The sequence below is a fragment of the Dasypus novemcinctus genome, chromosome 14 (assembly GCF_030445035.2).
Source record: "Dasypus novemcinctus isolate mDasNov1 chromosome 14, mDasNov1.1.hap2, whole genome shotgun sequence".
In the NCBI taxonomy this organism is placed as follows: domain Eukaryota; kingdom Metazoa; phylum Chordata; class Mammalia; order Cingulata; family Dasypodidae; genus Dasypus; species Dasypus novemcinctus.
Genome location: NC_080686.1, coordinates 4,277,953 through 4,305,832, shown reverse-complemented (window position 1 = coordinate 4,305,832; position 27,880 = coordinate 4,277,953). Strand labels below are relative to the sequence as shown.

Below are 27,880 nucleotides of genomic sequence, written 5' to 3'. Positions count from 1 at the left end.
TGCTACAATTTCTTTTATTACTAGTCACAATAGTTTTATAGTAGAATATCAGTAAGTCCACTCTAACCCATATTTTATTCATTCTGTGGACCCTGGGATGGTGATGTCCACTCCACCTCTAGATCAAGAGGGGGCTTAGATTCCACATGGATGATGGATGTAATTCCTCTGCTTGCAGTTGTTGTTGGCACTCTTGATTTCCTGGTGTGGTGGTTGACCATCTTCACCTCCCTGTTAGCTGACCTGGGTAAATTGAATGAACCAGAGATGAGTCACAACTCTGCTGAGGCTCAGAGCCCAACTGGCACATGGACAGTCCCCTGAGTATGCACTATCCCTAGCACCAACCACAAGTTCAGTAAAAGTGACAGAAGAGGCTTGTGTAGGAAGGTCACATCTGAGTCCAGCTCCATCACAAATTCCAAAGTAGGACCCTCTGACATGGCACAGAACTCCAAATCCGTCTGCCAAGACCATATGCCCTATGGATCTCCATAGCCTTCAGGAGAACCGGCACCTATGATTGTATCTAGTTTGGCTCTCTCTGAGGTCCTGCTGAGATGTGCGTAAGTGTGGCCCCTCTGATGACCTCCCAATTCTTTTTGGAACACTCTTAGCTATATAAACTCATCTGTCTTTGCCATTTCCCTCTTTTATTCAAGGTCAGTTTATATTTCCACTTACTTCAGAGTTTTATTTCCCTTTTTCACACTGACAGACCTTGGATGAAAAGTACTAATTCCAGTATATACTCACTGAGATCATTAAACCCTCAGGGAAACTGGTTTTTCTCATGTCCTGCTGATTTTAGGAACATCAACACTCAAGGTGGGAGCCCCTCTCCCTAGTTCTTAGCTGCTGGACTAGAAGAGTGGACATTCAAACTGAGGGTCAAGAATTCTGCTGGGCAGCAAATACCAGGAGTCTTAAGAGAAAGTAGGGTTACTAATACCAGTGGAAGGAGAGGAGACACAGGGGTGTCCTAAGTTTGCTTTCCCTTGAGCCACAGAGGGCAGAAGTTGTCATGAAATCATCATAAGCAAATGCAAAGGTTTGGCTAGACCTGAAGTAACCATAAATAAAGATAAACTCAGCTTATAATTTCCATCCAACAGCTGAAATCTGTGGGTGACCTGAGACTGGTGAGCTAAAGCAAGGTTGTGGCAAGACATGGGGTAACCTTAAACTAAGGTAAACTTAGTTTAGAATTACCATCACAATAGTAAGTTATAGGCTAAATCCAGCCAGTTATAGCAATTTCAGATATTACCCTTCTGCTATTTTATAATATAAAGGCATTTATAATTATCTTAGTTACAGTTTCCACTTTAAAAAATTTGGGCACTTTTATTTATTAAGTAAGGAACTAAACCAATTTATTAGTAACAACTTTGTTAAGTTTTTCTGCTTTTCCAGTAGTTGAGTTAATTCCACTTGTGAATTATACATCAGATCCAATTGTAAGATAGTATTGACATTTAAAGTCTCATTTTTAGGTTACTTTTCATTGGTATCCAATTTGTAACAGGCAAACACCAAATCTGATTTATGAGTTCCTAGGAATGAGCAGACTAACAAAGTTAAAGCAAGTGCATATTAGACCAGAAGAGAAAATTTTATACTTACTTTTCTTAGGGAAAGACTTGGTTTTAGAATCACCTAGATGCAAAACTCCCAGTATCTTTCTATCACACAAACCTCATGCTTAGTTCCTCTAGGAAAACCCTTGGGCAGTTGCTAAGTATGGAGCTAAGTGGTCCAGAGAAGCCCTGCCTTATAAGACATGAATTGGGCTGCTCTGGGGATTATATCCTATTCGTTTCCTCCTGGCAAGGGGTAAGTCCCTGCAAAGGGTCTTTCACTGGAAGGATTGGAGGGTTACAAGGGAATAGGTAGGGAGCTAGGAATAGTCAGGAACCTTTGACTCAGTGCATTTTCTCTTCCCTTTATGAAGACATGATCATGTGGTCTCTGGCCCTAAGATCAGTTTGTCCTCTCCTCTCTTACACAGGCTTAACTGGAATTCAGGGTCCCATATAGAGCCCACTGTCAACTATCGTGCAGCCACATGGTGTAGCACAAAAGATTTGCCTCTTTTAGACTATCAGTTGGCAGATTGTCTCAGTTTCTGAGAAGGCACACCAATGGAGGGGTGTCCTGGAATCCTGGAATCCATTGCCCTAGGGGAGGATAAATGTATTCATCAGTCTGATTAGCACTCCACCACTAGACCTGACTGAATGGATTGCTAGTTGAGTCAGCATCCTGAAAATTGTGGAGCATTCTGGGGATTGGGATCTTTATGTCACTGGCATCCCCAGAACTTTAGAGATCTTGGGACCATCTTGGTCCAGTTCCCAGGCTGAAGCCCCAAGCTAGGCTGACCCTAAGAAAGGGCCTGGCTAGGGACTCACTTTTTCCTACTTTTCGGAGATCCTGGGAGTTAGCCATGAGTGAACGCATCCCATGGTGACTCCCAGAGTCTGAGTTCTGTAGCTAAACCCAACATTATAAGCCCATTAAAAAACACTAGAGACCAATTATCTTGTGACTTGCCAGAAAGCAGCTTGGGGGAACTACCAAGGGTGGGACTCATGCCTTGGTAACAAATACATTTTCAGTTTCTAAGGTTTTCTAAACCATCTCACACACCCAAAATAAGGACAGCAGTAGTTGGAAGATTAAAGGCATTTCTAGTTAGAAGGAGTTAACTAGTGGTCTAAGGAAATGATACAATGGGTGATAGCCATTCTGAACTTACAGAGAGGGCCAGGTAAACACCCAGTGGACTCCTTCTTCACTTAGGCCACATGCACAGTCAGGTCACAAGGACTTTTTCACCTGCCAGAACTTCCTTGGATCTATGTGGCATGGAGGCTCAGTCCTACTCAACAGGATTCCAGAAGTCTGGGCAGACTAAGTTTATGTCCTGTGGAAACCTTTCCAATAATCCCTTTAAAATGGTAGGCAAAAGTCCCTCCTAATGAAAAAGAACTCATAGAGACAGCCTGATAAACTCCTAGCAGACTCCTGCTCAACTTAGTAGGCCACATGCTCAGTCAACTCTCAAGGGTGATTTCGCCCACTACTAGAATTTCCTTGGATCTACTTGGCATGGGGGCTTGCCCCTGCCACCTCTGAAGAGGGAGCCAGAAGTCTGGACAGACTTTTTTTTCCCATGGGAACCTATGTAGTAATTACTTTAAAAAGGCAGAACCGAAAGAGCACACAGACAGGCCTTAATTAAAACTCACCAGTCTGGCAGAGTGGGGAATACCACTTGCCTTTCCTGGCAGTGGCTGACCAAATGAAGCGAGGGAAGTGTTGGATTCTTCTAGGTTCTTGGCTATGTTGCATAAAAGAATTTAAGAACGTGCCAGTTGAATTAGGGCAGTAAAAAGAGTTTATTGGGAAGTGGAGGAAAATAACAGTTTCCTGAGAAATTGGAGAGGAGGATGGAAATACACATTGAGATTTGGTGTGGGCTCTTCTAGGTAGAGAAAGCCTCTTCTTTGTAAATGTAAGCATTAAGGGCTATTTCCCTCTCAGCACTGTTTGCTGTGTCCTAGAGGTTTTGATATGTTTGGTCCTTATTTTTCATGTATCTGAAGATATTTGCACAATTGTCTTGAAATTTCTTTGACTCACTGATTATTTAAGAATGTAATTTTTAATCTCCATATATTTATGAATTTTCCCTTTTTCTGCCCATTACTGCTTTCCAGCTTCATTCTGTTATCATCAAGTTATTTTGTGTAATTTCATTTTTTTTTCAATTTCCTGAGACTTGTCTTATGAACCAACATATTATCTATCTGGGAGAATGATGCATGAATGCTTGTAAAGAATATATATCCTGCTGTTTTCAGATGCAGTGCTTTATAGATGTCTGTTAGACCTAGTTTATTTTTCGTATTATTCATGATCTTTGTTTCTTTATTTATCTTCTGTCCAGATGTTCTTTCCAATACTGAGAGTGGTGTATTGAAGTCTCTAACTATTATTGTACAGACATCTATTTCTCCCTCCTGTTTTGCCACCATGTGTCACATATATCCTGGGGCACTCAGTTTAGGTGCCTAAATATTTAGTATAGTTTATTCTTCTTGGTGAGTTACCCTTTTATCAGCATATAATGGCTTTCTCCACCCTTTATAATCATCACACTTAAAATCTATTTTGTCTAATATTAGTATTACTTTAGCTTTTTTTTGGTTACTATTGTCATGGAATATCTTTTTCCACCCTTTCAATTTTTTAAAATATATTTTTAATTGAAATATATCACTCATACATAAACATACATTAACAATAAGTGTATAATAGTTGTGAACTTACAAAACAAACACAACATCTAACCCTACCACCAATAACTTCCATTGTTTTTAAACCTTTTTAACTAATGATTAAAGAGCATTGTCAAAATATTACTACTAAACAAAGTATTTTCCCCTAACCAATCTGATTGTTATCTTTATATCATTTATATATGAATATACATAAACAATTAAGTGTATAGTAAAAGTTGTGAACTTACAAAGCAAGCATGCATAACATCAAACAGGGGTCCCATACATCATGTTGATGGAGGGGTGTTGTTTGGGAATTCGACCCTTTCAATTTTTACCTACTGCGTCCTTATGTCTCAGATGAGACTCTTGCAGACAATATATAGATGACTTATATTTTTTTAATCCATTCTACCAGTGTGTGTCTTTTGATTGGAGAGTTCAAGCCATTAGCATTCAATGCTGTTATTGTAAAGACATTACTTACTTCATCCATTTTGTCCTTCAGCTATCTCTTGTCATATCTTTTGTCTGAAATTTTACCTTTTAATTTACCCTTCTTAATTTTCATTTCTATATTCCACTCCTCTCCAAGTCTCTTGTCCTTATCTTTTCCTTTCAGATTGCAGCACTCCCTTTAGTATCTTTTGTCATTCTCTTCTTTTGGTAACATTTTGTTTGTTTTTATCTGTGAAGACTTTGAACTCACCATTATTTTTGAAGAATAGTTTTGATGAATACAGATTTCTTGGCTGGCATTTTTTCTCTTTCAATTCCTTAAATACATCATCCCACTTTCTTCTCACTTCCATGGGTTTTATGAGAGGTCATCACTTAATCTAATTGAGATTCCCTTTTAAGTGATGCTTTTCTTTTCTATTCTTGCTTTCAGAATTCTCTCTTTATCTCTGATATTTGTCATTATGAATAGTAGGTGTCTCAGGATATGTCTATGCAGATTTATTCTGTTTTGGGTGTGTTGTACTTGGATATTGATTTTTTTCTGTCTTTCATAAGAGATGGGAAGTTTTTGTTCATTATTTCTTCAAATATGCTTATTGTGCCTTTCGCATTCTCTTTTTCTGGGACACTGATAATGTGTATGTTTGTGCATTTCTTTTCTTTCAATTCCCTATTACATTTTTCTGTTCTCCTATATTTTTCAATTCAGATGTTCTGCCTTCAAAATCACTAATTCTGTCTTCAAGCAATTCAAATCTGCTCTTATGTGTCTCTAATATATTTTTAATCTCATCCATCATGTCTTTCATTCCCCTTAAGCTCTATTACTTTTCTTTGCAGGTTTTCAAATTGTTCTTTATGTTCATCCATTGTTTTCATAATTTCCTTTTTCTCCTTTGTCATATTTTTTTCAATTCTTTGAATTGATAAAGGAGAGTTGTGTGATTATCACTGATTAATTTTCTTTGGTCCTGTATCTCTTCAGGATATTTGATTTGTTCCTTTGGCTGGGCCATCTCTTCCTGTTTTCTAGTTTGGCTTGTAATTTTTTTTGCTGATGTCTAGGCATCTGAATATGTTGGTGAATTTACTCTTATGGCCAATTTCTTTCTTCCCTTTTTTTTTTGATAGCTCTTCTTTGAGATATGGTTCATTTCATTTTAAGTTTTTAAAACTGCCCAGCTTACATTATCAAATTCATGCCACGAACTCACTAATGGTGTGCAGATTTTCTTCCAGGAGTTAGGGTGCAGTGAAACCCAAAAACAGTTTTGTCCATGCAATTTCCAGACCAGCAAGCAGATGGCACTCATAAGTATACCTTTTCATGGAGGTGTTTCACTCTCCACTTAGTTTTATTTTTGTCTGGTAGAGCTGAAATGCAAAGCAGACTCTGCTTGCCAGATTCAAGGAAGAGAAGCCCCCCGACTCTCCCTTTTCCCTTGTAACAGCTTACAGGGAGGAATATGTCTGTGCCCCTCTCAGTTGGCTACAGTGAGACCTTGGTTTTACCCGTCTAATACTTTTGGAGTGTTGAAGGGGAGACCTTCCCAGCTACTGTGGGTTTTGGTAACTCATATTTGTTGTTTTGTGTTGTTCATCTTTCTGACCTCAACTTCCTGGAGTTTCGTAACACTGGCCTGATCTGCTGAGCCCCAAAGCAGTCCCTTGGAAAATATTTGGTCTTTCTCCATTGTTTTTGTGAAAGATCTGAGCCCTGTCTGCCTACTCAGACACCATCTTCACAGAATGCTTCATTTAATTTTTAATCCCAGTCTTCCTTGAGAGAATTCAAACTGTTCATACAGAACCAGTATGCCTGGTTCCTTGATGTAGCTCCTGGACTTACTTTGCATATTTCCTGTTACAAAGCATGAACTATAAAGTATCTATTGGATGAATTAACAAAGTAGCCTTTGAATCATTCTCAATGGCCTTACCTCTTCATTTTCCATCATAAGAAGAGGATTTTAATTTCTTAATTATCTTGTAAAACAAATCAAAGTGAACAGAATGTATCTCATTAAGTGAAACTCTGAATAAGTCTGGTATCTGCAGTCTATGCAATCATGGTTTTCTCCCTGGAATGGATCACTCATTGGAGTTAATAAATATTTTCCACATACAAAGGGAATGCAAATAGAGCTAGCCTTTTCCAATAAGTAAATAAGCTTAACAGCTTGCATCCATTTCAATGAAACTACTGAAAGCACTTTCAACTTATAAGAATCCCTAAAAAATTCCCTGATTACCTCCTATCATCCATTTCTGTCCTGGTCTCCTAGGTCGCAACATTCTCTTGGATTTTTTATTTCCCCATATTACATATTTTCATGCTATTTCTGAAATATTAAATGTTGAAACTCATTAGAACATAGTCCCAATCTTCCTTTATTTCTATCTATCTAGGCAATATCTTCCATTGCTTTGATTTATTTATCATTTATGGATACTGAACTTACACATTCCTGTCCAAATATCACATCTGAGTCCCAGACCTGAAAATATATTCTGCACTGAGATTCTCATTGTTTTATCATCAGTAGCTTAGATGGACTCATCACCTTTTGAAAATATAGCTCTTCTTTAATAATCCAAACCTAATTGAATGAAATTACCTGTCACACAATTGCTCAATAAAGAAACTTTGCTGTTATTCTTCAAAAATATTGGTATTTCTATGAGTGATTTCCTATCTCCAAAAAATGAGATAAATCTAGATCATATAACAAATTACCTTGAATTTTTTCCTTTAAATTGTCTCATCTTAACTGCTCTTAAAATCCATAGTGCCAGATTGTGTGTTTTACTTGCTAGAATGACTCTATGCTTTTGGAGATGGCTAGCTCAGAGTTGTCTTCCAGCATACTCATATTTTTTTAAAAAGAATCACTTTCTTTAAAAAAATATTGCATGGAATTGACAGTGATCAGAAGGATCTGTGGACTTGGTGCTTGGCATAGCATAATAGACACACTGAACTAGGTTAGGAAGGAAAAGTGGCTTTATTGGCCAGTGGAAGAGAGCAGATCTAACCAATCTCAAATTGGCCTCCTTGTTGAGGGGTTTTCTTACAGCTTTTATACTGGTTTGCAACAGAGAAAGTTAATCATTAAGTTGAGCTCTCTGGGAATGGGCTAGCGAGTTTCTCTAGTGTTTTTCTCTTTTTAACATTAAAATTAAGCATCCTTGGGTCTCTAATTTTCATGGTGATAAAGATAATAGATTTAGTGAAGCATTCATGTTTAAATTTTTTTATTTACAAAGAGGAACTAAGAGGTATAGTTAATATCAAACTAGACAGTTCTATGTGCTTTCCTGTGGACACTTTATGTGTACCCTATGGTGCTTGTTAGATTTTATGTACATTTTAAACTTGCTACTGAAAGTAGGCTAAAAACACATAGGATTATATTTAAAAAACCATAAAAATGAAATAATTGATTACCTGAAATGCATGATACAAAAGTAATGAAATGCAATTATTTTAATTTCAGTAGAGTGAATTTTTAAAATGTCAAAATATGTATTTGTATATAAATATCTGTGCCTAAAATGGAAATACTGTGCTTTTCTCTACAGACTTAATGTGTTCTATTTTTCATGATATATCTGGATAATTTTGTATTCAACTCATATGATTGCTACTAACTCTAGAAAATTAGTACTAGGCAAAGTGAGATCATAATCAGGGGATGACATCTAGCCTCCACACCTTTTCAAAGGTCTTTGAGTCAAGCCTGCTCTAGAGAGACTACAGTGAAAAAATAAAGATTGTGAGAGAATAAGAAGGTTACTTCTCTCAATTTCTTTCATTAATTGGATTATCTTAAAAGAAAGAAGTGGAAATGACTGACAAATATTATCAGAATGATTTTGTTCTTATGTTCTTGTTTTGCTTTAGTGTATTTGCTCCCTTAATGTTATAGTTTACTGGTACTACTAGTAGGTTTTAATTTGTGCACTAAAGTCCGTGGTCCATAAAGTATTAAGATTACCTGGTTGCTACAATTGCTTGCTTTTATATGTCTTGATGATTAAAAATAAAAGAAAAAAAGCATATTGGTCTGCTAATACCTGCTAGAAGTTACTTTTTTTTTTTTTTTTTGAGAAATGTGACATTGCCTTCTTTTTCATAAAGATCTATGCTTATGGGAACCACTCATCTGAGGGATGGATTATACAATCATGTTGCAAACTGGGTATTCTGATATCAAGCAATGCATAGTCCTTAATTATATTCAGTAGGCCTAGTGCCTTAAAATATAAGATGCAGCTCTGGGAAGCAGATTTGTCTCAACTGATAGAGTATCCACCTACCATATGGGAGGTCCAGGGTTCAAACCCAGGGTCTCCTGACCTGTGTGATGAGCTGGCCCATGCTCAGTGCTGATGCACACAAGGACTGTTGTGCCCTGCAGGGGTGACCCCTGCATAGGGGAGCCCCACGCACAAGAAGTGTATCCCCACAAGGAGAGCTGCCCTGCATGAAAAGTGCAGCCCACCCAGGAGTGGCAGTGTACACTTGGAGAGCTGATGAAGCAAGATGATGCAACAAAAAGAGGCACAGATTCCTGGTGCCACTTACAAGAATGCAAGCGGACACAGAAGAACACAGTGAATGGACACAGAGAGCAGATAATGAGGGAAGGAGAGATAAAATTTTTAAAAAAGATGCAGCTCTGATTACAGAAATGGTTCTAAATGGGCATAAAGGAAAAATATATTCTGGAGCAAGTTCCTAGTGCTAGTAATTATTTAACACTACTAAAATAGTAAACTTTGTTAAAACTCAAAATAAACTGAATGTACCATTAAAGCATATACAAGCATGCATTAATAATTTCGTTTTAAAAATTCTTTAAGATAAATATTCATATGGAAACCAACAATGAAACAATTATTTCTTTTGGGAAATTTAATTATTTCCTTTGAAGTTTGAAGGTAGATCTGACATAATGAGACCTATCCTGGATAGCCTTGACCTTGCTTGATAGTAAAATATACACACTCTAGAACAATTAAAAATTTCCTTGTATATTTTTCAGCACAAATATTTCTACTCATATAGAGTCACGTGGAGGACTGAGAAAATATTTGTAGATTTCATTTCTTCTCAGAGATACAGATTAGTAAAAATCTTCTTGGTATAGTTGCTATAATACCCAGGACAACCAAAATCCATAAATGTGTGGGGTATCTTTGAAAAATGCAGGGAGGTTGGTTTTGAGAGGTTTAGAAGGAAGTGAATGACACAAGGTGTGCCTTAAGTAGATTTATCTTGACTAACATCTGAGTTAGTCAAGATGTTTCTTTTGAATTATAGAACTAATTATGTTATCCACTCCATAAAATAGACTCTGCCATCAAAACTGCTTTTTCTAGAGAGAAAGAAGCTCTGAACTACACATGTTAAAGCAGCCTCATGAAGGTTTGGAGTCCTTGTATTCGCATTCCATTTGGGTTCTCTTTAATAAGGGAGAGAATTTTCACCAGGTGGGAGAGTCCTAATTTATTTTGTAAATAATTTTAATCAGAATGTATTATTTAATTTTACTGCAAGCAGTTGGGCCAGGCTTTGTGAGGCCAGGTTAACTCATTGTGGCTATACAATATTTCTGGATTTACAGTTATTTGATCATTTTCAAATGGAAATTAATTTAATCTATTACCATTCAAGGAAGGGTTTATGCAGTTAGACCAGGGGGAAAGACCAAAATATGAACAAGCAAAAACAAATGTACAATGAATAATTATGTGAGTGATCTGAAGGAATAGTAGAATTGTAATTTAAGATATCGAAAGGTCAAAAAGTCCGTTAGGTTGGGGTCAAGGTAGAAATCTCTGAGGAAATGACAAAAGTAAAGAAACACGACTATGATGGGAGAAACTGTTTGAGGGTATTTCCATGGAAATGAAGGCTGTATAGTGTTCTGTGCTGAAATAATACCTAACATGAATGTATTTGTGTTTTTCTGAGTGACAAAATCTTATTCAATCTTTGGATGCCTGGAGAAGTCCTAACTTAAAATTACTTAATTTGAAGGGAAATATTTCATTAAAGTGGTGGCATACTTTGATAACATTAATCTTGATTGACATCTAGTTTAATCAGAGACTAAGCTTTAAAAGAAGAGAATTTATTTTAGATTTCTTGGATCATGGTGGTGGCAGTGTCATATTTGACTTTTTGCCTCTATCTATGAAAACAGAGATATATAGTGTCATTTTAGAGCCAACAGTAGAATAAATTAAAGCAATTGATTGGGGGTCTGATATTGTCAGAATAGTGTACAGAAATGGCAGAGAAAGGTGGCTACAATTCATCCTTGAGTTGTTCTAATAATATTGTTTGAGAAATGCCATGCAGAACACAAAAGGAAGGAGTGACTAGAATAGCTTGAATATACTCAGGGGCCTGACATGTCTTAGGAGTGTTTATTAGTTAGCCAAAGGTGTGCAGCTGTAAAATACCAGAAATTGGTTGGTTTTTATAAAGGGTTTTTATTTGGGGTAGGAGCTCGCAGATACCAGGCCATTATGCATAAGTTACTTCTCTCACCAAACTATTTTCACGTGTTGGGCAAAATGTCTACTGATGTCTCTGAAGGTTCAGGCTTCCTGGGTTCCTCCCTTCCATGGTCTTGCTTCTTTCTGGGTTCAGGGTTCCTCACTTTCCCAGACTTGTTTCTTCCTGGACTCAGGGTTCCTCTCTTTCTGGGGCTTGCTTCTCTTTCCTCTGTGTGCTTACTTCCTGGGGCTCCAGTTTAAGGCTCTAGCATCAAACTCTAACATCAAAGCTCCAACATCAAAAACTCTCCAACTCAGTCCTTTGCCATGTCTTTTGTCTGAGTCCCCACTCACCAAGGGATGGAAACTCAACTCTCTAATGATGTGGCCCAACCAAAGCCCTAATCATAACTTAATCATGCCCAGGTACAGACCAGATTACAAACATAATCCAGTATCTATTTTGGGAATTCATAACCATATCAACCTGCTACAGAGTGTAAGAAAAAGAAAGTTTTAAAAAAGGTCCAATTTTTCTTTACTTCCAAGTAATAGACTGAAACACACACATTTGATTTATTCATGAGAAGTTTATTGGAATGGTAGCATGAATTACTCAAGATGAAGTCTGTGATGTTATTAACTCATCATTTAGGGCTGTGTGAGAAAAGGATAAAAGTGTTCACATAGATTGTTTCCACAAAAGATGAAATAGGGATAGGGCTTTTGGATTGATAAGGGAAGAGAAACAGTAAGACTAAATTATGAGGTGATTTTGAAAGGAGAGATTTCAAAAACCAGAATTAGGTTGGAGATATTTGACTTAGTTGACAAGGTTCTTAAATGAGAGAGGAGAAAATAATGGGTTTGAATGCAGGAAAACTAGGCATTATGATGTTAAGTTGAGGTGACTTTTTAAAAACTATGTCATTTACCTGGCTATCATGATGTTAATCTCATCTTGTAAAAATGTGAAATGTGAGAATATGTGATATTCAAACTATGGGATTTGAGGTGATTATGGAAGATGGAAGAATAACTCAATTATCAAGATATAACCTTTTTCCCAGGTATATTTGAAAACACTAGGAGTTGTGATTTTGTATTTAGTCATAAAGCAAGAGTTTAGTTATGTGCTGTGTCACAGGCAGTAATAAACATGACAGGAAAGCAGAATCACCTCCTGTGTGGGCAGATGTGAAAAATAGTGAGATATTTATTGTCACATAGGGTAAATACAGCAATCAGGAAACATTCTGAAATATGTATGCTTGGAATACGTTTGGCAGTAAATATTACATGAGGTAGAAGCTAATGTTTGGGAAGTTGGTTCAATGCAATTGAGTTGTCCTTGTGACACAAGAACCTGTTCATGGGTTTAATTGTAACAAACTATATGAAGAGGAAGTTTTGACAACAGGGTAATGATCTGATATTTAAATGAGAGGTGACATTCCATATAATACTTTGTTGTACAACTCTTAAGATATTTGAAATTGGGATATAGGAAGATAAAATTTAAATCCAGGTGTGTCTTTTTCTGGCAATATAAGTTTGTCTTATTACTTCAGCTCTCTGAACCTCTATTTGGTACATTTGTTAAATGAGTAAATTAACCTTTATCTATTGGGTTGCTGAGATTAAATTATTAAAAACGTGCAATTCTCCAAACATGTTGAATACAATCATTTTCTTCTGGACTTGTGGTACAAATGGCTAAGTTAATCCTAGATCTTATCAACCCCATAATAGTATATATTCTTTTTTTTTTACTTTTAATAATATATATTCCTAAGTTTCTTAGTTGATTTCCAAAAACACTGGGGTGAGGTATAGAACTCATTGTTGAAGGGGTTGCATTGTTAGCTATCACATATGGAATAACTAACATCTTTTAGGACAGAATATCAGGTTAGGTTCATGGTAGAACAGGAAGGAAGTGAAAATCCAGAAGACAGAAATGCATGTGAGAGAACCAAGGCTATTGAAAAAACCAGTAATAACTGAGAAATTCCGGTCTGCTTCCTCTTGTGGTGAGAACCCAATTCCAGATATGATTTTGGTCAGGGTTTCCTATATTTTGGAATCAGGGACGAATTAAGTCTCTGAACATCATGGGCTAATTAATAAATATAATTCATGGATTGTCATGTTTTTATCAGTACAGTGAAGGTAATTGTATCATCTTTATTAGCCAGAGAAAACAATATCTCTAGCATCTTGACCCTGTGAAAGGAGTCCTCCCCTTATTTCTCTTGAACACACCTCATATTCCTTTTGTTTATTGGAATGTGAATTCTCCTGGGTGAAGGGTTTGGCATTCATAACGGGAGGTCCTGAAAGTTATGGTCAAGACTTGAATCTTAAGATTCTTTCCCCATTCTCAGCTTTGCTCATCTTCTGCTTGTCTGGTTGTGAGTGAAAATCCAGAGGACCATAGATGTCATCTAAGGTATTGACAATGCAATCACAGGTGAGTAGGCAATTCTTTAATTAAATTACACTTCTGTTACCAGCAGATGGGATGGCTTCTCCTATGGTGTGGTTATTCCTAGTGTATTCAGAACCTATTCAAGGATCTGAGTTTAAATTAAATTTATGCAGGATTCTAATAATTATGATAAGTTAGGGACTAATGAATGAATAATCTTCCAAGGTAATTGAAAGAGTTGGCTCCAGCTTTCACTAAGACTGTTTTCTCTGAAAAGATTACAGATGTTTTATTTTTCTCACATATCCTATGACCTCATTGGATAAATAATGAATCGATGTATCATGTTAGTGTGTGAGATTGGCCCTGGCATGTAATAAATAGAGGTGACAAGGATGAACAAGAAGAGAAGTGTACTTCTGAGTTTTCAGCTGTGGAGTCAAGCTATCATTACTGGTACTGTGTTGTAGGGATAGGCATTTTTGCCAGAATCATGAGAAGGTTAGTAAATTAAAGGAAATGAGGAGTAATTTATATATTTCCCCTCAATTTAAATTTTCTTAAAATTTTGATGGGATATATTTGCTTTTGAAGTATTTTTAAAAAGAAAACTAAAATTCACCTTACCACTCTTGTTCAACTTTCCCAACTTCAGTTTTCTAAATAAAATGTATTCAAGTTTTATAAATGGATGCAATATGTAGGAATTGTTTTTCCTTCATTGTGGCTGTGATTTCAGGGCTCTTATAATAGGTAGAATAAAATTTCTGTTTAAATTTTTCAAGATTTGGAGAGACCAGAAGCTATGAACAAGATTCTTTTAATATTTCACACACAGATGAGATAAGATAAAAGTGAGACAATGAAAATATCTTTTAGACCCCATATAAAATTGAGATTGTGAAGTCTCCTTCCATAGGAATGGTTAGTCTAAGGCCATGTATCAGACTAGTTCAGGATTCCTGGCTCATGACCCTGAACCATCTGTATTTATACATTGCAATGAATATCTGAGTAAAGCAGGATGTACTGATTTGATACCTATACATTTTAGCACAATTCTGAATATTTATTCAATTTTCCCTGTCATTTTAATGAATAATAGACCTATGGATTTAATTTAGATAGAAAGCAATTCACAGAATAACTTGAATTTGTCAAAATACATATTATATTCTTAAATGATTTTATAAATGAGAGGAAAATGAATTCATCTGTATAGGAAATAATCTAACCAAATTGATTTTTTAAAATGAAATATTATAGATATTGCTTGCCTTACAAGAAGGCTGTAAATTTACTTATAATTATTTGGAAAGATTGATTTAGTTTTGAATGCTCAAATGAAAGCTTTATAGTCAGCAGAAAGAAGGCATAATTATGAGTTTATTGAGAAATTTCCAGGTGTATGTAACATCCTGTGTCATGTGATTTTCTTTTACAATAGGGTGTTATGTATTCAGAGTATGTGTGGGTGAGTGCATCTGAAAGGCTGATGACAATTCAGCATTGATAATGCTGTTACTGGAATGCCATACACATTTTGATTTTATATACACAGTTTCTGCTTCTTTAATGCTTTTATTTTGTACATCACACTCAGGACATTGGTTAGGATAGTGCTGTGTGAATATAAATTTCTGTGATGTTTTAGGAGTATGTGACCATCAAGGATGTGTCTGTTGACTTCAGCCAGGAAGAGTGGGACCTGTTAGACACATCACAGCAAGATCTATTCAGAGAAGTGATGCTGGAAAATATCAATAACTTAGTCTCAGTAGGTAAGACTTTCAAATTTTTTTCTACCATCTCTATCCATCTATCTCTTATTCATCTACCATCTACTAATCTAGCTACATATATATTTATCATAAATCATCTTCCATTTATTCAAATATCAGCTTCTCCATATTTTATAATCTTTTTCTCTTATATTTTTATATTTTATACTTTTACTACATTTATATTGTTATGAAAAATAAAACTGCCTAAATGAGTGTTTCCCTAATTTTTGCTTACATCTAGTTCACTCCAATAGAGTTTAATCTTCTTGACCACAACTTAATGTCTTTCTTGAATCTCAGTTTCCAATACTCTGTGCTATGCTGGCAACTCAATGAAGTACTTTTTGAATGTATAAATAATTGACTATGATGAAAGAAATATTCTGCTCCAAGGATTATGCTGAGACTTCAGAACATAGTAGTAAAATAAAAACATTGCATATATCCTTTTTCATATAGGGTTTAGATCATTCTTTGGGGATTTATGTTAATTGGTTATATTTTAACATAATATTCAATCACTTTGGAAATATAGATTTCTCCCCATTTAGAATATAGATCGTACTGCATTTTCTCTTTGTACTTGTACGTGAATAACAATAACCAGTGATACTCATTGAAATGGGCAAAATGTGGAGTTACAATTTCTTCTGAAATATTATCAATGATCTGAGTTGTAGTATTGTTGATTGCTGACCTTCAATGTTTAACTTATTCTTTGGCAACCTGCCATATACATCATGATCATGCTGTTACTATAACAATTCAAAATCAAGGTAACTTTTTTTATACAAACAGGATATCAACTCTGCAGAACAGATGTGCTTTCCCAGCTGGAACATGGAGATGTATTGAGAGAAGGAATAGGATTTTCTCAATACCAGAATTCAGGTGAGCTCTAAGAACCTGTGCGTCAGAAGAGGAATTTCATGATATAGTGAATATGTGCTTGAATATTTTAACTTCAGGATTCCTTAAGTGAATTATAATTTCTTTAGGTTTCCCTACATGAGTCATGATTCCTAAAATATGGCTGAGAGTATTGGGGAAGTTTTAGTCATGTATTTATTTCATATACTTCTTAAACTTTATCAAAGGGATATTGTCAAAGAGATGTTTTTTGTTATTGCAATTAATCCTCACATATTGACCCTTGTCCTGGTCCTATTCTTGGAATATTTTCCCTCTTTTTTACCCCCCCTAACATCCCAACTTCTTTTTTCTCATATTCCATGTCTGAAAATCTTTTCTGAATATGCTCATCTTAAAGAACATGAGAGATCTCACAGTGGAGAGAAACCCTATGAATGTTATCTTTGTGGGAAAGCTTTCAGTCACTCCTCTTCCCTAACAAAACATCAGCGAGCTCACACTGGAGAGAGACCATATGAATGTCGCCTTTGTGGGAAACTCTTCAGTCAATCCTCTTCCCGAAAACAACATGAGAGAACTCACACTGGAGAGAAACCCCATCAATGTCATCTTTGTGGGAAAGCCTTCACTACATCATCTTCTCTTAAAAAACATGAGAGAACTCACACTGGAGAGAAACCCCATGTATGCCATCTATGTGGGAAAGCCTTTAGTAAATATTATCATCTTAAAGAACATGCGAGATCTCACACCGGAGAAAAACCCTTTGAATGTCATTTTTGTGGAAAAGCCTTTATCCGTTCCTGTTCCCTAAAAATACATCAAAGAAGTCACACTGGAGAGAAACCCCATGAATGTCATCTATGTGGGAAGCACTTTAGTCATTATTCTTCCCTTAAATATCATGAGGGAACTCACACTGGAGAGAAAGCCCATGAATGTCATCTATGTGGGAAAGCCTTCAGTCATTATGCTCATCTTAAAGAACATGAGAGATCTCACACTGGGGAGAAACCCTATGAATGTCATCTTTGTGAGAAAGCCTTCAGTCACTCCTCTTCCCTAAGAAAACATCAGCGAGCTCACACTGGAGAGAGACCATATGAATGTCGTCTTTGTGGGAAAGTCTTCAGTCAGTCCTCTTCCCGAAAACAACATGAGAGAACTCACACTGGAGAGAAACCCCATCAATGTCATTTTTGTGGGAAAGCCTTCACAACATCATCTTCCCTTAAACAACATGAGAGAACTCACACTGGAGAGAAACCCCATGAATGCCATCTATGTGGGAAAGCCTTTAGTAAATATTATCATCTTAAAGAACATGAGAGATCTCATACTGGAGAGAAACCTTTTGAATGTCATTATTGTGGAAAAGCCTTCATCCGTTCCTGTTCCCTAAAAGTACATCAGAGAAGTCACACAGGGGAGAAACCCTATGAATGTCATCTATGTGGGAAGCACTTTAGTCATTATTCTTCCCTTAAATATCATGAGGGAACTCACACTGGAGAGAAAGCCCATGAATGTCATCTATGTGGGAAAACCTTCAGTCATTATTTTCATCTTAATGAACATGAGAGATCTCACACTGGAGAGAAACCCTATGAATGTCATCTTTGTGGGAAAGTCTTCAGGCACTTCTCTTCCCTAAGAAAACATCAGAGAGCTCACACTGGAGAAGGACTGTATGAATGCCATTTTTGTGGGAAAGCCTTCAGTCAATCTTCCCTAAAACAACATGAGAGAACTCACATTGGAGAGAAACCCCATCAATGCCATTTTTGTGAGAAAGCCTTCACCACATCATCTTCTCTTAAACGACATGAGAGAACTCACACTGTATAGAAACCCCATGAATGCCATCTGTGTGGGAAAGCCTTCAGTAAATTTGCTCATCTTAAAGAACATGAGAAATCTCACACTGGAAAGAATCCCTATGAATATCATTTTTGTGGAAAAGTCTTCAGTCAACCCTCTTCCCTTAAAAATTATCAGAGAATTCACACTGGAGAGAAACCTTATGAATGTCATCTATGTGGGGAAGCATTGAGTAATTCTAATCTTAGATGACATGAGAAACTCATATTGGAGAGAAACCCTATGAATTTCATCAGTGTGGAAAAGCTTTCAGTCAACACCCCCATCTTCAACAACATCAGACAACACACACCGGAGAGAAACCCTATAGATGAGAGAACTCACACTGTAAAAAAACTGCATGAATGTTGATTATGTAGGAAACCTTTCACCTGTATTTCTGCCCTCAGGCAACATGACAATTCTTGCTGGACAGAAACCATAATATCATATGTATAGGAAAACCCTGATTTTTCTAGCCTTAGACAATAGGTGATTACTCAAATGGAGAGAATCCCTATGAATGTCAACCATTTTGAGAAAGTCATCAGTTAATATTATTATTTTGAGTGTAGAAATTCACACTATAAATAATTTGCATATTTAAGAGATTTCAGCCATAGATTTAAATTTAATCTTTAAATGTACCAGAGAACTCACATTCTGAAGAATCACTGTTTTTAATATGCTCATAAATTCCTGTAGTCATCCATACTACTTCAGATAATCTAATAACTTTCATACTGGTGAGAATCTATATGCACGTCATTCATGTAGCAAGTCCTTAGTAGATAAATATTATGTGAGAAAGCACATAGTGTAAACATAATGGAATTGGAGAGGCCTCTTACACCACTCTAACTGATACACTAATCAGAGTAATCACATGTGAAATTGCCTTAATTCCTAATTTATTCTTTAAATTTAATGAATGGGCTCCAAAAGAGTGAAACACTAGGTCTGTAATCACTGTCCACTATTATTTAGTCAAATGTAAGCCTTTATGTGCTAAAGGAAACTCAATTTAAGAATAACCACAAAACATCAAATAAGAGGAAGAGGACCTTGTTAGGAGGATTAAATTCTTTGAGGGATTTCCAGAAAATTCACTGTGGTGAATGCAATGAATAATGGGAATGAATGCAATGAATGCAAATAAATGCAATGAATAATGGGAAATCATGCAATAAATAATGGGAAATGAATGCAATGAATAATGGGAAATCATTTATTCAGAGGTTGGGGAGATTGTGTGCATCAATAATTTTGTTTCTGTGATGGATATTGTTTGAGGGGTTTGGACAAATGATTATCTGATGGTTGATTTTGTGGATGTCAACTGGAAATTTGTAAGTTTGGGGATAAGAGAATGTGTGACATCTGTGATTTAGGGAGTTTTTCCTACATAAATGAATGTACTTCTGGTTGCCTTTCTTGGGTCAGTGATCCAGATCATTCCCACTGTCTATCACTAATTTCCACGTAGGAAATATTCAGGAAAAATGCACTGCAATAATCTTGTTGTTAATAAAATATCTAATAGACTCCAAAACTGTCCATACCCATAGGCAATGCCATTATGATGGCTGGCATTTGGAAATGCTGTCCTTGATGTTAATTATTAAAATGTTAAGATGCAGAGCATGCAAATATGGAAACTTTACAGCTAAGGTTTTTTTTAGAACAAGCCAATTTTATTGATACATTGTAGTAAAGAATACAGTCCATCCAAAGGATATTGTCAGGGGTATTTGACATAATCACATAGTTGTGTATTCATCAGTTCAGCCATTATTACTTTACTCTGTAAAGAAAAACTCTACATCCCTTAGCAGTCACCTTGCAATCCCTCTATCCTGTCACAACCCCACATTACTGATCTAATTTCATTTTTATAAATTGACTTATATTTGCATATTAAGTAAATGGAATTATATGATTCTGACTTTATTTTGTATATGGTATGAGAGAACGGTCTACCTACTTTTTTCTTAGAGTTTTGAAAATTATTTTTTCAACATACTTAGATTACATAAAAGTTACACGAAAAAGGTAGATGCTTCTCATATGCCCCACTCCTTATACCTCCAACATATTCCCATATTAACAACATTGTTCATTACTGTGGTGCATTGGTTAACACAGATTGGAGCATTGCCACTAAGTGTGGATTAAAATTTACATTAGAGAAAAGCAGCTGGGCCTCAAATCACCTGGCCTCACATCTACCACATGGGAGGCCCTGGTTTCATGTCCCAGGGCCTCCTTGTGAAGGCAGGCTCACCCACCAGTGCCACCCAGCCCACCAGCACTGTGAAGAGTTGACTCAGCAAGGTGACACAATGAAAAGGGAGACAAGCAAAAGCACAGAAGAATATGCAGCAAATGGACACAGAGCAGACAGCAAATAAGCCACAAAGTGGGGGGGGGGGAGGGTTACATTAGAATTTAAACTCTCTCCAACACAATTTTATGTTATGACAAGATATAAAATGGCCTGTATCTGTCATTGCAATGTCATTCAGGAAAATTCCAATGTCCCAGAAATGCCTCCATATTGCACCAATTTTTTCCACTCCCTCTCTTCAGCAACTCTGGAGCCAGTGTTTACACATCAATGATAAAAGTTCTTCCATTGCTGGAGTAACAAGTGTATAATAGAATAACGGTCTACTCCAGTCTGTAATTCATTACCCAATACTGATGATTCTGAGATAATACCCCCTCCTCCTCTAATTGAGAGGGTTCTTAGGTTCCATCAGGCAAATGGATGGTACTATCTTGCTTGTAGTTGTAGACTCTATTCCTTAGGATGGTTATTGTCCATCATCATTTCCTTGTCCTGGGTGAGTCCATTGAACTGGTGAGTAGGTGTTTCAACTCTTGAGATTCAGGGCGTAAATGGCATATGGAAAGCCCAAAGGTTTAAGTCTCTTGGACATAATCCTATCAACTCTAGTACTAACTATAGTCTCAAATAGAGGGGCTGGAGTCATGTGTAGGGAAATGATGACTGAGTCCAACTCTGTCACACTGGCAGGGCACAAAATTCCTGAGCTCTCCACCCTGCTTATAATGTCTTGAAGTCTCAACTAAGGCAATATTTACTGTGTTAGTCAATGAGATCCTGCTGAGATGTGCATAAGCATAACCTCTGGAATGACCTCTTAACTCATTTTGAAGACTCTTAGCAATATAAACCCATTTATCTTTATCCTTTCCTCCTTTTGGTCAAGGTCTTCCTCCAGTTGCCTTCCTACTTGGTTATTGGTAGTAATCCCTCATGCCAGGGAAGCTTATCCCCTGGAGTTGTGTCCTACCTTGTAGGGAATATAATGCATTTATATGCTGAGTTCAGCTTAGAGAGAGGTCACATTTGAGCAACAAGGAGGCTCTCAGGTGGTAACTCTTAGGCATGCTGTAATACTAGACTAAGTTTCAGTTTCAAAAGAGAAGTTTCATTAGTACAGTCATCAATATCAAGGGCCTTGCAATGGTCCATCCTTCACTACTCACTGCCCCTGTTCTTGGGGGATTCTTGCTGTCCCATTAGAGAATGTGGCAGAGCTCCCTATGATGGAAATTGGATATTCTTTCAGCTATTGTGTGAATCTCCACCCACTGTGACAATGCCCCATGAACACTTGATCACATTTCTATGCCTTATAGGTGTGCCCCAGGTGAACATCTTGCCTTGCATCCCCATCACTGACAGTTGCCTGCAGCAGTGATCCTCCCCTGCCACAATTGTAACCCTTCTATGATTCAAAACTTCTTAAAATATGAAGCTAAGAAAATAAATACAATTTATAATAAAATGAAATGATAGTTTTAAAAATAAATAAAATACAATTTTTTAAAAAGTTGGACTAACAAAATAAAAAATATTTTTCACATTATCTGTTATCACTAAGATCTGTTACCTTTTATATATAGTGGCATTTCTTCTGTTTATTCCCCAATGTCTTACTTTTTTTTTCATTTTGTCTTCAAGGAAGCTTTAGATTACAGAGCACTCACAAACAGAATATAAGGGATTCCCATATATCCAATGTCTTCCCTATTTTCCCTTTCCCCCTATTAATAGCATTTTACTATGGATGGTACATTTATTACAATTAATGTGCAAATATTGAAGCACTATTACTAACCACGGTTAATGATTTACATTATTGTTTACACTTTGAACCATACACTTCATAAATTTTGATGAAATTTAACATGGCCTGCACCCCACAGGTACAGAATGTTTCAATATTTATACATCAGTTGTAACAAATGTACCATCCTGAGCTTTTCTTTGTTTATAACTTGCATGGTTTATTCTTTCCATCCTTTCACTTTCAACATATTTGTATTTTTAATGTAAGACATGTCTCTTGCAGGCAGCATATAGTGGGTTCATGATTTTTAATGCATTTTGCCATTCTCTTCCATTTGGCTGAAGAGTTGATTCCATTTATATTTACAGGCACTACTGATAATATAGAAATTGCTTCTGTCATTTTTCTCTTTTACCATTGTAATTCATGCTGTTTTTGTCTCTCACTCTACTATCTATGGCTTTGAATTTTTCCCACAGCCTTTTCAGATCTTTCCACTTCCAGTCACAGAAGAATTTCATTTCTTAATAGTTACACAGAAAGCCTTGAGAAATAACCGTGAACTCATGACTGATAAGTAAAATACATGGTTAGAATTCTCTCCCAGAAACTCTAAGAATAATCTGATCTGTGAGCTTCTTGACTATCTTTGTATCAGTAGATCCCTTAGTAATTAATGTAAAGATGTAACTTCAGCCCTACTGACAAACATTGTAAATGCTCATTTTACATAGTTACTGTGAAAGTGTAACTTTTGCCCTACTAGAAAACATCAATATCTGGGCCTTGTTTATCTCTCTTGAGCACTGCACTTTTTAATCATGTTCCCCCTGCATGCCCTCTCCATCCGCAAATAGATATGTGGTAAATAAGACCCCCTTGCTTTGTGGCAAGTGTGGGTTGAGCTTCAGAAGTGTCAGGCTTTCTGCCCACTGCCACAGATCAGGATTTAGGTCATGACCAGTCTCAGTCTTTCCAGGAAAGAGGATCACCCCTCTGGACCATTAATATTGAGGCCCCATGTATTAGTTAGCCAAAGGGCTGCTGATGAAAAATACCAGAAATTGGTTGGTTTTTATAAAGGGTATTTATTTGGGGTAGACGCTTACAGATACCAGGCTATAAAGCATAAGTTAATTCCCTCACCAAAGTATATTTGGAGCAAGGTGGCTGCTGACATCTGCGAGGGTTCAGGCTTCCTGGGTTCCTACGTTCCTGGGGCTTGCTTTTCTCTGGGTTCAAAGTTCCTTCCTTCCTGGTGTGGCTTCTCTTTCCTCTGAATGCTGACTTCTCAGGGCTTCCACTTCAGCATCAAACTCAACATTAAAACTCCAACATCAGAAAACCCTCAACTCTCTTCTTTGCTGTGCCTTGAATCCGTGGGTGGGGACTGAACACCCTAATCATAACTCAATCATGCCCAGGTACAGATCAGATTACAAACATAATTCAGTATCTATTTTTGGAATTCATAATCATATCAAACCGCTACAAACCCACATAAGCCCCCTATTAAGCACTATTTGTTCACGAAGCTTGACTTATGTGAGTCTTTCTTTGATCTGATCCTCTCAGTTTGGTGGTGAGCTGTCATTTTTACATGGATCCCCACTTGGAACACTTCTATTTAATATTAATTTGCTTTCTTGTGTTGTACCATTGCGATTGCCTTCCAATTTCTAGATGTTTTTCATGTTTTTAACCCACAAGGTTTAAATTTAACATACTGAGTATGTAACAGTTATCCTCAGTTTGATATCTACTTATCTTCAATAGCAAGCATGTTTACTATAAACCTCTGAACCCCCATCATTTTTTTACTTCTTACCACTTATATGTTTATACATTTTTTGTACAAAAGCCTTTATTTGTCATTGCCTTTTATGTATTTGCATTTTAGCACTTGTAGAAAGCAAGGAGTGGAGTTACATAGCAAACTATACAATACAATACTGCTGGCATTTACAATTACCCGAATTGTTATCTTTACTGATCATTGTTTCTTTAGGTTGTTTTGAAGCACTTTCTAGTGTACTTTCATTTCAGTTTGAAAAACTCCCATTAGCATTGCTTGTGAGGCAGGTTTAATGATGATGATTTCCCTCAACTTTGTCACTGAGAATGTGTTAATTTCTCCAGCATTTTTGAAAGAGTAACTCAATGTATTTGGCTAGTAGTTGTTTCCCTTCAGCACATGGTGTTTCAACCTTATGCCCTCTAGCCTCCATTGAGTTCTGATGAGAAATCAGTCAGTGCTCAATCTTAATGGGACTCCCTTGTATGTAAATCTTTCAGGTTTCAGAACTCTCTTTATTATCCTTTGCATTTGGTAATGTAATATCTAGTGGGGGACTTTTTTTCATGGTTATCCCATTGGCTTATCTCGGAGCTTCTTGGATTTGCATATTCATACCTTCTTATAAGTTTGTGAAGTTCTCTGTTGTTATTTCTTTGAATATCCCTTCTGGCCCTTTATATCTTTCTTCATCGGACAGACCCATAATGTGTATATTGGTATGCAATTGATGTTTTAGGCCATTTTCACTTTTAATAATTTTTTTCCTTTTTCTGCTCCTCAGCCTGATTCATTTCAAATGCCTTTATTCAGGTGTACCACCAGCTCTAATCTGCTCTTGAAACACTCCTTACCTTTTTCATACCAGTTATTGTGGTCTTCAATTCCAGTCCTATTGTTTTGTTGCTTTTAAGTTTTTCTCTTTACTTGGACTTTCATATTGTTCATTTATTTATTTTTTATCATATCATTTAGTTCTTTACCTCTACTTTCATTCACACCCTTGAGAATTTTTAAGACCTCTTTTTAAAAGACTTTGTTCAGTATCTCCACATTCTCATCTTGGTCATTAGTATTTTCTGTGTTTTTATCCTCTTCCTTTGGATGGACCATCATTGTATTGTGTCCTTTTGTTGCACACTGTTAAATGTTAACTCTTGGATTTATGCCTAGGATGTATTTATTTCATTTGCAACCAGTTGAGTTACAAAGGTTAGGAGACAAACATTTTCTTGGACTTCAGTCTTATCAAGAAGGTTTGTTTGCCAGAGGCAAAGGTATTGTGCAGAGTTTTCCTTGTCTTTCTAAATCTCTCTCTTGTCCTGTGGTTTTGATTGTTAGTTGTTTTGGAGTTCCATTGTTTACAGGATTTTGATTATCTGCTCCTTTCCTAGGATATAGACTGCCCTCTCCTGAATGTTTGAAACTGGCAGGCATTTGTCCCACACTGTCCACTTCTATAGTTTTTTATACTCCTTTTATTGTCTCATGCTGCTTTTGTGTAGAGTGCAAATTCTGGTAGGAAAATCACCCCAGGGATGAAGTTCCCTATGGTTGTTTCCAAACCATAACAGAGCCAGGGACCAATGAAGGGGGTGCAGACTTGCTCCAATGTGTCCTTTGGAGGAGGACAGCAAGGACAACAAAAGCTTCTTGGATGGCTTCCTAATGCTGAACTTTCCTAGCCTGCCAAGCAATTGGAGCGCTTCAGCCTACTCCTCCCACAGTCCTAGGGAATTAGTGCTTTAAATCACAACTGCCTCTGCCCCTGTCCAGGAAAGGTTGAAACATTGGTGCCGCAACCTGTGTCCAGAGCAGGTTGAATGAATAACTTTCCCCAGAGTCATTAACCAGTGACCGACCTGAATTTGATAATCAAAAGCTGTGATCAGTGATTAGCTGTGCCTCCTCTGTTTTTGAGGAATGGGATTTTCACATTTCTTTCCGTCAGTAGCAGCTAGTTAGTGACTGCACTCCACAGTGGTGGCCTGCTGGGAGATAGTAGGAAGGACACCAGCAACTACCACTCAGAGGCAGCAATTACAGTTCTTTACCATAGTTTATTGGTCCTTTCTTCCTGCTCTTCCCTGAATGTTGTACAGCATTCTTCTGGACTCTGGGCATTTAAAATAGTTGTTTCAGATAGTCCCTGCCTGTTTTATAGTTGCGGTAGAAGAATTGAGTACTGGAACTCCCTACTCTGTCATCTTCCCAATGTCTCATAATTTTGTTTTCACATCCAGGTCACCATCTTCAATTCTAATAATCTGAATAATGACTGGCCTCACACTCACCACAATATTATTCTTGGAGGCCTGATTGTAATCCTGTTTCCAGAATGAGAAAAGATACAAGAAACCATGATCCAGGGGACTGTATGCCAGGCACTGGAAGCTCCAACTTCATTGAACTCAGGATTAAACCAGCCAATCCTCTGGAATCCATGGGAGATTCTCAGAGTCATATTGATTGATACCCTTCCTCCATAGGATGTAGACAACATGCTATAGTTACCCCAACTGTGGGCTGTTACCTCTAACCAGGATGGTAAGAGATAAACCCTCAGTTTAACCCATAGGCACATCACCACCATACAAAAAGTATGAAAGAATGATGAAAATAATTGCCCAAAATCAACCAATTCCATTCCGTAGTTTATAAGGTACTCTACTTGCAGCCCCAAAATCCGTGGAAAAATTGCTCTGTAGTGCATCTTGGGAACACAGGCTTAGTCACAAAAGATGTTTTAATAAAAGGCAGCTTATTAGCACAAATCACCCAAAGAATGGGAAAAAATTCAATCATGGACAATGTCCCATGTAGGCCAACTGCTCAGGCCAGAGTTGATAGATTGTTGCTCCACTTTCCCCATTAGGAGAGGAATGACTGTATACTCTTTCAGTGTTATATATTTATACTGAAAGAGGGCAATAAATCCTGACATGTTTTCTCTTACTCATTTCACAATCTGGAGTGTTTTACACTTATATACACTGAAAGACTGGCATTATGCTTTAAATTGCAGTCAATTTGATGGTTCTTTATTACCAGCGGGCCTAATTAAATGCTAGAAAAGATAGCCATTATTCCATGTAAGGATTTGAAGGAATCAAAGAGTATTATAATTTCTAGCTTTGATTAGTAGCAATTGGTTCATCAATCATAACAAATGGACGATACTAATCTAAGATGCCAATAATGGGGATAAGCATGAATGGGTGCAGAGATGTTGTATGCAAATTCCCTATATTTTTATTGTAATTTTTCCATAAATATGAATCTAAACTTCTTTAAATACAAAGTTTAAAAAATAACCACACTAAAGAAAAAATGAATACATCTAAAGCAAGACTATTATAATCACTAATAAAGTGTAGGTGATTATAGAGATTTCCTTTCATGTGAGGAGATGAAGTGATGTTCAGGTTTAGCTATGAAGAATTTGAAGGAGACAGTCATACAAAGTTCTTAGGAAAAAGTTTTCCCAGCAGCAATCACAGGAAGGACAAATGCCTAAAATGGGAAAAGCAGGTCCCAGTTTAAGGTACGGAAATGAGAATGGGAAAAATATGTTAGGGATGCAATTGGAGAGCTGAGAAGAAGTCAGATCACATTGTAGGACATCGTAAGTTTGGATTTTATTTACAGAATCTATAATGGAGAGTGGTGGGAACAGAGTAGAAGCAGAATGAGCAAGGCATGTTTCTGGGCAAGTTTCCTATATTTTTCTAAGCTATTGTGGTAAGGAATACTCAAATGGGTAAGAATATGTT

General features: G+C 36.8%; 1 protein-coding gene across 3 annotated transcripts in view; it reads left to right on the top strand.

Moving 5' to 3' along the window:
• The window catches only part of LOC101415337 (zinc finger protein 709-like), a 196,515-nt gene that overhangs the window by 80,384 nt on the left and 88,251 nt on the right, over positions 1–27,880 (top strand). The window contains exons 2-5 of one of the 3 annotated variants that reach the window (XM_058275465.2): positions 13,649–13,734; positions 15,347–15,473; positions 16,275–16,367; positions 16,747–22,105. In XM_058275465.2, the coding sequence (XP_058131448.1) occupies positions 13,702–13,734; positions 15,347–15,473; positions 16,275–16,367; positions 16,747–18,197 (1,704 nt within the window). In that variant the 5' untranslated portion in view covers positions 13,649–13,701 and the 3' untranslated portion in view covers positions 18,198–22,105. Of the gene's footprint in view, positions 1–13,648; positions 13,735–15,346; positions 15,474–16,274; positions 16,368–16,746; positions 22,106–27,880 lie in introns of those variants that run through there. The other 2 variants (XM_023586309.3, XM_071207799.1) reach the window with 2 other exon arrangements.